Source organism: Belonocnema kinseyi, chromosome 9, assembly GCF_010883055.1.
Source record: "Belonocnema kinseyi isolate 2016_QV_RU_SX_M_011 chromosome 9, B_treatae_v1, whole genome shotgun sequence".
NCBI lineage: Eukaryota > Metazoa > Arthropoda > Insecta > Hymenoptera > Cynipidae > Belonocnema > Belonocnema kinseyi.
The window spans coordinates 16,824,592-16,838,322 of record NC_046665.1 but is presented as its reverse complement, the minus strand read 5'-3'; the positions used below and the strand labels follow the sequence as shown (position 1 = coordinate 16,838,322).

The following is a 13,731-nucleotide window of genomic DNA, read 5'->3' as shown; positions in this document are numbered from 1 at the left end:
ACCGTTTCTTTACTTGAGGTAGGAGGATGTGACATACCTATACTTATATTACATATAGAATCAGTAAATATCCAATTATTACAAATAACAGATTATACGTCCACAAAAGTTATACACAAATGCAAAATTTTCGGTTTGAAACCAAATAATTCTTATTCTCACACACTAATCATAGCTGGATCAGTCACAAATTATGGCTCCTGTTACGGTGCTCAATACTCAGACCCTTACGGTACTTGGAACTAAGCAGTTGTCGAAGCTACTTATAAAATTGCGTTACAAGAATATTATGCTACAATCAATTTAAATGATAATAAAATACACCTAAGCTCAGGCGTGGTATGCGCAATTTCAGACACTACTTGTGTTGATATGGAGGGAGGTCAAACTTTTTGGAACCCTCTCCCTTCAGAAACGTGCAATTTCAAAAAATACGAATTATTATACTCAGGACTCGCGAATAAGACTTACGATAATACCACACACAACTCAGAAATATTATACTCCCTAATAACAGAAGATATAACATTCGTATTATCATACAAATCTATAATGTCTGTCTGTAATATTTTACTCGTAAGAAGAGAACACCCATAATTACTAATTCATGAAAACAAACACGGATTTACTATTTTTGAGAATCAAAAAATTGCAGTAAAAATATACATATTTTCGCATATGTTAATTCCAAATTTGTTTATGTCGAAAGACACATTCGTAGAGAGGTAAAACAACTTTATCGAGACGCTTTAGCTGAAAAATGTAAACTCGAACAAGAATTATTTAGAAATTCCCTTATTTTAGCCACTCAAGCACCTGATGAATCTGCTTATCACTTAATGAAGGGACCGGGTTATATGGCAGTAGTGGCTGGAGAAGTTGTTCACATAGTTCAATGTGTACAAGCTGAGGTTATTTTTCGAGAAACCAAAGAATGCTATATGCAACTTCAAATTTTTAAAGGAAATCAAGCATTTTTTCTAACTCCACGGACTCATATTATTTCAAGAACGGGCACACAAACAAGTTGTAACACATTTGTACCTTCAATATATTTCTTTGGCGAGAAGTGGTTTAAAATGTTACCAAATCATGTCGAAGGGCCAACACCCAATGTAATGATGCCTAAAACTACACCTACCTGGGCATATACTAACCCTTCATCCTTAGCTACGAGTTGCATATATTCACAGGCTGATTTAGATAAGTTGAGAGACCATATAATGTTTCACACTGAAAAGCCTATGGTTTTAAATACATTAGCTAGAGGAGTAATGGGAAATCCTACAAATAATCAAGGAATTTCGGTATTTAATCTTTTAGGTGAAGAAAATTTGGACAAAATCGCACAAATTGCGTGGGGAAAATTTTGGACAATATTCACCAATTTTGAAACAACAAGCGCAGGTGTAATTGGAATCGTGATAATAATAAGGGGCGTTAAACTCATAGCAGATACATTAATTCATGGTTACACATTACATTCAGTTTTCGGATGGTCAGTTCACTTATTAGGTGCATTTTGGTCTTCAGTGACTAATTTGTTATTACATCTAGGTAAAGACCGAGATCTGTCTTCAAGAAGCAGAAGTCAAATTGAAGCCACGCCCGCAGATAGCATTGATGAAAAGGAAATAAAACCAAACCCTAACACCGAAAATTCACCAACAGGTAACATAACGCCTCAAGTACGAACACATATGTATCCTTCAGGACCTTATAGAAAGTCAAAGGAAAATGCCACCTAATTACGAAGTTCAAGTTATAAGAGATACTGGAAAATAATTTATTTATTCAGTTACCTTGAGATACGAACGTCATACAATAATCAGTAGTAGTCAGGGCGAAGATTTGGCAAAGCAAAATGCCGCTCGCGCTTTGTATTGTAATTTACTCGAAAATTTTTGTAAAAATCGAATCTTACCTGCACCACAATATTCAACATTAAATACCCGCGAAAGTTTGGGCATACAGGCCTCCGTCGTAGTATGCAAAATTATGAATCTAAAAAGAGCAGCACTAGGAACAACGCCCTTAGAAGCTAAAGTAAAAGTAGCATTAAAAACACTACACGCACTACGACACTTAAGATATCCAGTTGATATTTCAAGATTAAATCATTCATTTGAAACCCTCAATATCTACCATAAAGAAACAACTATGCCAAAAAAACGAAAAATGACCACTATATCACCCTCACGTGAAGAAAAAACAATAATTAAGAAAGATTGTAACGAAGAAGCTCTACCACTAAACCCTGATAAACCATCAACTTTTCAATTTAACTGGATGAGAAATCCATCACATTGGAAAACATTTTAAAAATGTATTAAATGTGGTTCCAGACCACAGAACCCTTACTTTAAATTCTGAATATGACTATGCCCCTTTTGTATTTAGTAATGTCCTATTAAATAATGCAAATTTTACATAATCATAATTCGGAAATTACAATTTAATTCACTTATTTAAAAAATAATAATAATAATAATAATGTCCTATTACCTGTCTTACTAACTACCGCATGTGTTATTAGACAATTGTTGTTCTGTTATTGTGCATAATTAAATTAATGTATTAATTAATTCTTCTTATTTCAGGTCACGGATCGAGGAGCACAATGATTCTACCAAATTTTCTAACCTTTCTCATAATCCTTTTAGAGTTAAAATCAATACCATGCCCACCTTATTCCTACCAGTATCTTCCTGCAATCCAAACACCTGGCCTTTATTTTGAGAAATTAATAGACATTCGATTTCCTCTAAGTGATTGGAGCATCATTGCACCCTTTTGGCCAAGAAATAATAAATTATTTTCAAGAAATACCACGTTTGTATTTACGTGGAAATGATATTCGTACCCATATTTTTAAAATAGAGACACTTGAAATGCCAAAAGATTTAGCTATTCTTGATTCCAGTTTTAATAAGAAATTGAAAGAAATTAATTATGCAGAGAATGCCACTCTATACAGCGAATGGGTTTCCGAAACTTTCGGAAAACTATCACGAATAGCAGATTATTATTTGGAAAACCTAGGAAAATTATCAAATATCCTATCGTTTGCTAAAATGGGAAAATGGCACCCAAGAATCCTTACAAGTAATCAATTGCGTCTAGTAACTTCAGATATTAATGAAAAATTTCCTGCTACATACCTTCCAACAAACAATTCATTAATGCAGTATTTAGAAATGTCGGAAATTGAAATATTTCAAATGAATGATACAATTATCATTTACGCGTCGATTCCTGTTCCACAAATTGAAAAATTCAAATTTTATAAATTACATCCCTCGTACAAATTCTCGACCTTGAATAATGATTCAAAATTTATAACTACTTACATCTAACCTAAGACTAGTCATCTTGCAATTTCAAATGATAACTCTACATACTTATTCACTAATAACAAACTTCATCAAACTTGCAAAACAACCCCTTATGGCAAAATGTGTCTATCAGCTGAAATTCTAGAATTTTCAAACTCAGTAAATAACTGTGAACTTTCACTTTATTTAAACTCAACCCTTTCTGAATGCAACTTAGAAAAAACCCTACAATATAAACCCTTTCCTTCCATATTAGAATCATGACCGGGGTGGACATATTTTTCTCCTTATACAAATAATATTCAAATTAAATGTCCCCTAAATCAACAAATTATATTTCTATTAAAAGTTAATGGCATATTTAATATTTCATCAAATTGCGTTCTGATATTAAATAATTCGCAATCTTGGATTCCTAATCGGGAAATGGAACGAGAAAAAGAAATTATATACCGATTTTATAAAAAAGATTTCAGCCCAAAATATACTATTCAGTCAGAAAACATTACATTTTTACACGAAATTACAAACCCTCCTGATTCTTCCGATAACAAAATTATAATAGCTCTTCTGATTTCTATAACTATTATTGCTATTATAGCAGTATTTACACTTTTGACTATAATTTATAAAGAATTTTACTTGCATCAAGGAATGCGCTGGCCATCCGTTTCATTTTTCAATATTCCTACTCCTCATCCAAGCGACTCCCTAAATGCAACACCTGATGAAGTTGCAGTCTAAGAATACTACTCTTTATCCAAAGGATTTCCTAAAGGCAGTATCTAACGTAATTTGATATAATAATGCTAATAAACTAATTAGGTAAAGAAAAACAAAATAATAATTACCTACAAAATTCTTTATAATATTTTATTGTTGTTCCACGGATTGTAGTACTTCGAGTATATTAATGTAGAGAATCAATAATCGGTTGCTTATAAAACAGTTGTGATTTATTATAACCTCAAATTTCAAACTAATTTGTTATCTATTCCAATTTAATTTTTTTTTAAGAAAACGGACGATTTAAATTATATAAATTTTATTTGATAAAGGATTTAATTATTAAACTCTTTTTTACAATAGAGATCGAAGCCACTCATTTCTTACTTTACTATATATACATACTCACATAAAACTAAAGTACAACTATTTACAATACCGAAATGGAAACAATCATTTTTTGCTTATATGCTGGAACATCGTCACTTCTACCATACAAAATTGGTCAGCATGTCTAAAAAAAAGCTCTCGTCTTATGGCTCAAACTAGAAAAATAAAAGAGAAAAGAAATGTTATTAATATGAACTATTATTAATTATTATCCTGGCGGGAAAATTTTCAGTTTATTTTGCGAAACCAAATGTAATTTATATTTCTCACTTATATATTAAATAAAAATCGAAAAGAAGCAAATGTTAAAAAAAATTTTAACTACCGTAATTAATTAACTAAATAAAAAATAAAAATAAAAATAGTAATTAAGTACCTTAACCAATTTATCTTGATCATTGATGATGAATCTCTGGTAATCCATTTGCATGGGCACGTTCCCAAATTGTCGCAGATGACGCTGGATCATCGCGCATCGATTCTGAATAGTTTTTTTTGGGAAATGGCCCAATTCACTGGTAATTTAATACGACGCCCAGCATATCTAACGTATAACCTTGGAATTGAGATCATAAATCCTACTGTATTTGTAGGAGCCCACATTTCATCAGCTTTCACCTATAAATATTTATTTCATTAATAATATTGAAATAAAAAATGCAATAAGAATTTATAAAAGACTATGAGATAATGAAGAACTAAATTTGCCTTTTTTAAAAAACTATTACAAAGGAATTGAAAAATCCAGTTGAATCAAACAGAAGAAAATAATTACAATTAAACTAATCAAACTTCTAAATTAAAATTATATAAAGAAAAATGAAGAAAGAAAAAAAGGGGGAATTAAAATAAAATTATATAACAAAAAATATATATAACTCTTAATGCCTCTAATGCCTTTTTAAATTCTCACTTGTAAAATAGCATTTAATTTATAAAGTTAATATTAGCTAAATAAATAAAATATTATTACCTCCACAAGTTTTTCATGACGAATCGCCCAAAATTGACCTGCTACGGCGAAGATGGAGTCGGAAAAACCTTTCGACATTTTTTCTTGCAGAATCTGCGTCATTTTACTAAAATCCGTTGGAGTAAGCGTATTCCAAGCGTCAGGGAATTGGTATCGCCAGGCTTTGTTTCTAAACTTATTTAAATGTGTCGCGATGTGTTGACTGGCTGAGTTTAACCAAGAAAATCACTTTCAAAGAGAGCGTCATGATCATTGCTCATGAAAGTAAAAAACTCAGGCGCGTTTGATTCTGGGATTAAAATTGTTGGTTGTCCTAGCGTTCCACTTGGTCCTGGGATTGGCATTCCAACCTGTTCTGACATCCCACTTGATTCTGATGTCACACTTGATACCGCAATGGGATAAGGTGTAATTCTTACCCCAGATAGTGCTGCAGAACTCATCACTTTTCCATTACTATTTTTCATGGCTGGGATTATATAACGGATGTTTGGCTGAGGAAATTCCATTAGGGTAAATACAGGATGAAACTGCACTATCCCAACTGGTCGCAAATATTGAAAGTTTGGAATAACTGGTTGACTTACTATTGGCCGTAAGTCACTGACGGTCGCGTAATTATTATTATTAACAGGGCACTGAGTACTCACTTCTGGCAATACAATAGACAAATCCGACGCACTATTTTCAAACATGGTATTACATACATGACTTTGAGAACTAAACTCACTTAAATGATGATTTTGAACACTCTCAGCAACCGAATTACCTGGATTGGTCATTTCGGAGAGAATCGATTCAATTTGTTCTAAATCAGGCGAACCGAAACCTGTTTCCAAATCCGAAACTGATAAATTTAAAATTCCATCAAGCATGTTGTCATACTCAAGAGAACTGGATGGGGAAACCGATTAATTAGCCATTATTTCTTTTCAAACCGTAAGCACACTCTCAAAGTAAGCAGGAAAAGTCTCAAAACGAACTAAAGACCCAAAATAATTAAGTCTCTTTTTAAAGCCCTCTCTTAAAGAAAAAACTAGTGGGAGTAGAAAATTTGAGGGTGGGAGAAAAGCGATAAAATCCGAAAAAATTATGTTTTTGTCATTATTAAATAAGTTATTTAACAACACATGCCTAACACAACTGCAATAGCACTCAAAATAACGGACCAAAAGGAAGGAAATTTAAAGTGTTCAGAAATTTTAAGAATAACATTAGGGATGAGGGACCAAACAGGATACTTGTAATAGATTTAATTATACAAAGTACACTGGAAATCCAATATTTCTAATGTTTGTTCCATTCTTCTCCAGCCTTTAGTAAATGCATGCCTAATACAACTTACTCGTCAAAAATATTTTAGAATGTAAAACTTTTGTATTATACGTATATATGTGTTACATTTTTAGAATTTATTCCAACTTATAAAATGCCAGAAATTCCATGTGATGAGATAATCGATAATGAAAAATTTGAGAGAAGCTCGATTTTTTTTATGGATTTTTGATGAACACTTTTTTCATAACTTTTTCCCCTGGAAATACAGGTGTGCATAGAAACTTATCTTATAACATAAATATTTGCATTGAATGTTATAATTCACTTCCTTTTATTCTAAAAGAAGATTATGTATATCAGAATTTTTGGTATTCGATAGGTCATTTAGAATTAATTAATATGAAATGTCATAGATGCGGAAAAGAAATAAAAAAATTACGCTATCGAGCATATTCATGCACTAAATGCATGAGACAATTTTCATGCCAATCATTAAGTATGCAATTTGGGTTTGAGTTTAATGTTATACGTAATCATTAAATATTGTTTCATTGAATAGTATATATAACAATTTTAAATGTCAATCAAAATTTTAATGACCAAATTTAATGAAATCTTCAAATAATAGTATAATTTAATTTAACCATTTAATTCCTATTACGGTAATCATTATTAACTAATACTTGGAATAAAATGTTGTAAAAAATAATTAAATATATTTATTTGAGTCATTTAAATCAATTTATATTAAACTTGGAAATTTTATTCCCAAGTTCAATCTTGGGTAGGAAGGAAGTCACGTGTTCGTGACTCATGTCAAAAGGGTTCACATTTATTCTGTCTATTAATTATGTGAATTATTTTTTCCTCTTTCAAATTCTGCACGTTACATTCGTCATATTAAATAACTTGTGGGAAAACTTTCACGTTTAAAAGTGTTCCTTAACCTCTACGGTGGTATTTGGTTTTGCTTAAAAATGTATGCGCACATTATTTTTTGCAAAAATATTGTTCCTTTTAATTTTTCACACTTTGCAGATTGAGTAGACAGCAATTACGTATGTATTTCTTACATAAAAATGTCTATGAAAAACATTTCTTGAACATAATGTTTCGAAGGGTATCTAACCTAATCTGCTGAAACGTTGCAGGCATTTTGCAGTTTCACGCCATCATGAAGAATATAAGTTTATTAGTATGTTTATTATTAATAAAAAGTGAGACATTAAATGTTTTCAAATATTTCGGAAAGATATTGGTAAATACGTAATTTTTTGTAATAATAGATAAAGGTAAGATAAGAGGGTGGTTTCAGGAAAACATTGTAAATAGGTATGTAATATAAATAAAAATTCAATACTATTTTTTGCAAAAAAACCGTTTTATTTAATTTTTTTATTAAAGTACTAACAATAAAAGACGTTTAAGGATATGGATGACAATAAATGAATACACCAATTTTTTCGTTATATAAAAGAGTAATTTCCGAGTTCAGTCTATTCAAATTCCATTCACATTCAGTCTATTTTAATCCTACATTATTTTTATAGGAACATTTCCTTTGTCTTTAAAAGCACATGTTTCTTATTTAGAAATCAACCATTTGCATTAATACGTTTATTCTCCATGAAACTGATCAACAACTACGACGTATTTTGAAATTCACATTCATTCACACTTTAACATACAGATGGCGTCGCAATGTGAGCGGTAACGAAAGAAGCGAAAGAAACGTTACCGGTAATGACGGTGATTTTCCTACTGAAATTACGGAGAATATTACCGCGACCCAACTCTAAATTGGGGTGCTAACTTCATAAGGGTGTGCAAATGTCTGTGCGGCCTGCTTAACTCACAACGGATCCCCGTGAAAAGGTACCCGTAGGGTGGCGTCCCATGATTGCAGAATTGCGTTGCATTTTGCGCAATGCGTCAAATCTCTAGACATTTCAGCCAATAACAGTGTTTCTCTGAATAATTAGGAGAATATTATTGGCTAAAATTTGTAGTGAATTGACGCAATTCTGCAATCATGAGACACCACCCTTAGGGTGGCCTCTGCAAGTAGGCAGCCTGCATGCAGAAAACCCATGAGAGTGAAAGAGATGGACCATTCTCTATCTCTCTTACTCTTATAGGTTTTCTGCATGCAGGCTGCCTGCTTGCAGAGGCATGAAAACACCCTAAACTCGCCACATCCCGATCGCGGGTTTTTGCTGTGCGCTTAAAGATATCCTTTCTCGTAAGGTGTCAGCACCGTTTAGCAATTATTATTAATATGATATTTTTTAAGTCATAATTTATCAGCTTTTTCTTAATTCATTAATACATTTTTGTATTTATGTGAAAGGCCTTTATAAAATAATTCGTTAAGTCTACAATGCCCGGTGCTATTTTCGGAAATTAAACCAAGCTTAATGCCATCTTGTTCCTAGTGCTATTACACATGCTGTCAAATTGAGTAATTCCACTATAAATTACGTCACGTAAAATGACACAGAAGAATACATTTTTCGTTCGACAGTCAATTTCAACGCTCAAAATTATAATTTTGTCTACGTTGGCATCACTGCAACTATGCTCGTCGCCCTCACCACTCTCATGGTGGCGTCCCATGATTGCAGAACTGCGTTGCGTTTTGCTTAATGCGTCAAATCAATAGACATTTCAGCCAATCACTGTGTTTTTCTGAATAACTAGGAGAATATTATTGGCTGAAATGTCTAGTGAGTTAACGCATTACGCAAAACGCAACGGAATTCTGGAATCATTGGACTCACCCTCAGAGTGGCGTCCCATGGTTTCAGAATTGCGTTGCGCTTTGTATAATGCATCAAATCACTAGTCATTTTAACCAATCACAGTGTTTCTCTGAATAACTAAGAGAATATTATTGGCTGAAATGTCTAGCGAATTGACGCATTACGCAAAACGCAACGCAATTCTGCAACCATGGAACGCCACCCTCACACGTCTCAGTTTCCCCCCAGATGAAATAAGTAGGGAAAGCCTAGGTATTTTCTCGTCCCACAGGCTAAACAAAATATTTCTCCCCACGAGACAATTTATATCTCGCACGCCAGTTGAAAATGGTATACTTGAGGGTAGATATCCGTTTGAACTAAGACGCAATTGAACTAAAGCCGAGGGATGGGTAAGTAATTGACCCTAGGTAATTCACGTGGGTTTTTACGGTAAATTACTAGATATTTTACGCACCTAGTTTCTTACACGATGTGAATTACGCGTATATGGGACTTTACGTTCTGCGGTTTCCGTTTCCCTGCACAATCATTAGCTGTAAAACGTGTTGCCACTTGTAAACATTTCTTTAAATAAATTTAAAAAATCGTATAGGTACATCATTTTATTATAATGATGTTAGTTTATCAGTATATATTTTATTGTTAAATATTTTTTGTACTGGTCAAAAATCAATATATTTGTAATAATTAATTTTTCAAATCCAATATTTGAAAAATATTAATTTTTGACCCGTAGACAAAAACACTTAACATCAACTTATTTATTAAGTATTAAATTGGCAAATATTTCACAATAATAATAATGAAAAAATAGATATAAATTTGAAAAATCACAGCAAATTACGAAGACTTCTTGGGTTTGAATAATTCACCGGCATTCCTAAAACAATTATATTATAATACTTTTCAATTAAAAGTATTTAAATGAACAAAAATAACGATATTTCATCATTATCATTTGTAGGCGTTTGAAATTAAGATCATTCCGTAGAATACATTGAAGCCCGGAGAATTTTTTTGCTTCTGATTCGCTTTAGTTGATATTATTTTTCCATGAACAATATTGGCAATGAAATAAAACTCTTGCAAATGCAAGTACCAGAAGTTCAAAAAAATGAAGCTATGCACAGTTCTACAAGTCCGTCATCTTGGTACGTAATTTACTGGTATTTTACATGTTTTCTACGTAAAATACTTCACTTAGGTATTTTACGTAAAAAACTTCAATTACGCGTAACTGCACATCCCTGCTAAATCCCATTTGAACTAAAACAGTTGAATAACGCCAGAGATGAGTTGGGAGATTGCTCATGTAATGGAATAAGAGACTACGTCAAAATTCGACATTTTATAAGTATTCTGAAAGCTTAATAATTATAAATGCTTTCTGATTGAAAATATTAAAAATCGTGGAATTAAAACTTGAAGCGTCAAAAATAAAAGTCTTATTAATGAAGCAATCATTCTGGTCTCGAAATAGTTTTGAGGTTAGATTCAGGAAAACAATTTTTCGCGCAAACAGCTCTCTTTCATTAACTATTCTTTTATTAATTTTAAATTTATCTGCTACATCATCAGAGATTGTACCTTAACGACAGTACATCAACTCTCTAAACCATGAAGGCAGAAAATCTACAGAATATCGACCAAGTTAAGAATCTTCAATAACAGAAAATGCTTAACGTCTTAATAAGACTAGATGGAAAATAATATTTTTCAAATTAAAATTATTTCTTGAAAAAAAGATCCTACTCCATCTTCACTCCATTGGGAATCGAACCACAAAACTTCTGATTTCCGGTCAGGTGCTTTTCCAACTAAGCTATTAGAGGGATCAGAATAAGAACTCTTAATTCAAGAAAATAACACCAATTTTTAGCTAGGTCTTAATGGTACAAGTAATCATTATTTTAATTTATCTGTTATATTCCCAATGGAGTGAAGATCGAGTAGGATCTTTTTTTCAAGAAATAATTTTAATTTGAAAAATATTATTTTCCATCTAGTCTTATTAAGACGTTAAGCATTTTCTGTTATTGAAGATTCTTAACTTGATCGATATTGTGTGGATTTTCTGCCTTCATAGTTTGGAGGGTTGATCTACTATATTGTCGGTAAGGTACAATCTCTGATGATATAGCAGATAAGTTTAAAAATAATTCCTTGTACCATGAACACCTGGCTAAAAATTTGTGTTATTTTCTTGAATTAAGAGTTCTTATTCTGATCCCTCTAATAGCTTAATTGGAAAAGCACCTGACCGAAAATCAGAAGTTTTGTGGTTTGATTTCCAATGGAGTGAAGATGGAGTAGGATCTTTTTTTCAGGAAAGAATGTTAATTATTCTTTTATTATAATTTTTATTAGCCCAAATGATTAATATTTCCATTCGATGTGAAATCTCTTTCATCTTTCTAAAACATTTACAATCTCAAATATTTATATTCTTTTTCAAATCTTAAAAAATCTTCCTTAAATCTTTTGCAAGGTTTAAAATCTCGGAAATAGTTTGAAATCCTTTAAAATATATTTTAAATAATTTAAATCTTTGTCAAATAATTTCAAATATTTCCAATCTTCCTATAATCACGATGAAATTTTATTATTCTTTTGAAATCGTGAAATATTTATTAAATCTTTTCCAATATTTTTAAACTTTGCAAAATCAGTTTAATATTTTCATTCGTTGTGAAAGGTTTTTAATTATTGTGACATTTTCTTTATCTTCTTGAAATATGTAAAATATTTATAACTATTTGCATATATTTTTAATCTTTGTAAATGTATTCTAACATATTTAAAATCATTGTGAAATCATTCAGAATCTTTCTGAAATCTTTTTTGAATACTTGAAATACTTTGTAATGTAAGTTCTTCCAATATGGTGTACACTAGGGTGGTCCAAAAGTGCATCGCAAAATTTTTTCTCGCTCTAAAAGGCAAGACTCCCGCCTCCCCCACCCCCCAAAAAATTTTCCATTTTGAACTCATGTTCCAGGGTTTCATCGAAACGTGCCAAGTTTTTTAGGGACTTATGAGGAATGTCTACGAATTAAGATCATACTAATAATATAATATAATATATATACTTTAATATAATAATTTGTGTATGATCATTCTTCTCCTCAAACCTGCAACAGAAAGTAAGTTTGTACAAAACCAAACATATCATTTTCTATAATCTTGTAACAAAATATTTTGTTTAAACAATGAAGGACTTATATTTAATATGAATTGATGAGTGTTGCATCATTATTTGTTAACTTCTGCAACAAAACCTTCGGAATTTGTTGCTTTGTTTTCAAATTCCATATCTTTGGTTGATTTCTGTGAGTGTTGATTCGCTTAATTACACAAAATAAATTGGTTTTAATCGTTGTAAGATACTAAATCTAAACAAGTAACAGAGATGAGCTGGGAGATTGCCAAGATAATGGTATAAGAGAATGTGAAAAACATGCGCTGATAACTGCGACCTCTCGGCGGATTACCTAGAGTTACTTTGAAGCCGCAAGTTGCGCGTCGGTAAATGACGAAAGTTAGCAATTTCTGAAATGCATGGGCATAGGAAACAAGGGACTAGGCATGCCATTGCGGGGGTGATGAAATGAGGGGGGAGGTCCGCCACCTTTTGATGTCCCGCGACAAACATGGCAGCGCCCACATGTTTACATTTTCATGCACAGTTTGTCGGCAAAAATGCTCGTACGCATAATCAAATGGCACATCGTAAGATGGCGGCTCTCCCCACTCGTGGAATTCTCCCCCTCCCGTGGATTCGACCCCCCTCGCCCTAGCTAGGATGGCATGTCTAGTCCCTTGTTTCCTATGCCCATGCTGAAATGATTCACCAGTTAAGTTTCTGCCAGAGATTGGTTTCTGCTCAATTAGTTACCACGAAGATAACTTTGTGTCCGATCTGGCAATTTTGGACGACTTCGGTCAAAGATATTATAAACGTAGATGCGGTGCGAGCTTAGTTACCCGCCATAAATATAGACGGCGCGTCCGGCGAAAAAAGTCACTTCCCCTCTACCCACCGCTCCCCGTAGATAGCACCATCCCATATAGTTTGCCAAGAGCCACTTGGAACGCTGTAAGCAACTCTCGGCACACCTTTGAGGCGCACTGATGGTAAACTTAGCTTGGACAAGAACCGTTCAAATTAAAATTAAATTGCCAACATTTCATAACAAACGTAAAATATCCACGCTTTGTAAGACATGGTTATTTTAATAGATACCAGAGAGAAAATTAAATGTAT

The 13,731-nt window shown here is 32.5% G+C and overlaps 1 protein-coding gene across 1 annotated transcript in view; it reads left to right on the top strand.

Moving 5' to 3' along the window:
• The first annotated feature begins 1,455 nt into the window (after nucleotides 1-1,455).
• Nucleotides 1,456-13,731, top strand: part of LOC117180429 — a 184,556-nt gene continuing 172,280 nt past the window's right edge. The window contains exons 1-2 of the mRNA XM_033372927.1: nucleotides 1,456-1,498; nucleotides 1,558-1,671. Of these exons, the coding sequence (XP_033228818.1) occupies nucleotides 1,468-1,498; nucleotides 1,558-1,671 (145 nt within the window). The 5' untranslated portion in view covers nucleotides 1,456-1,467. The remainder of the gene's footprint in view (nucleotides 1,499-1,557; nucleotides 1,672-13,731) is intronic.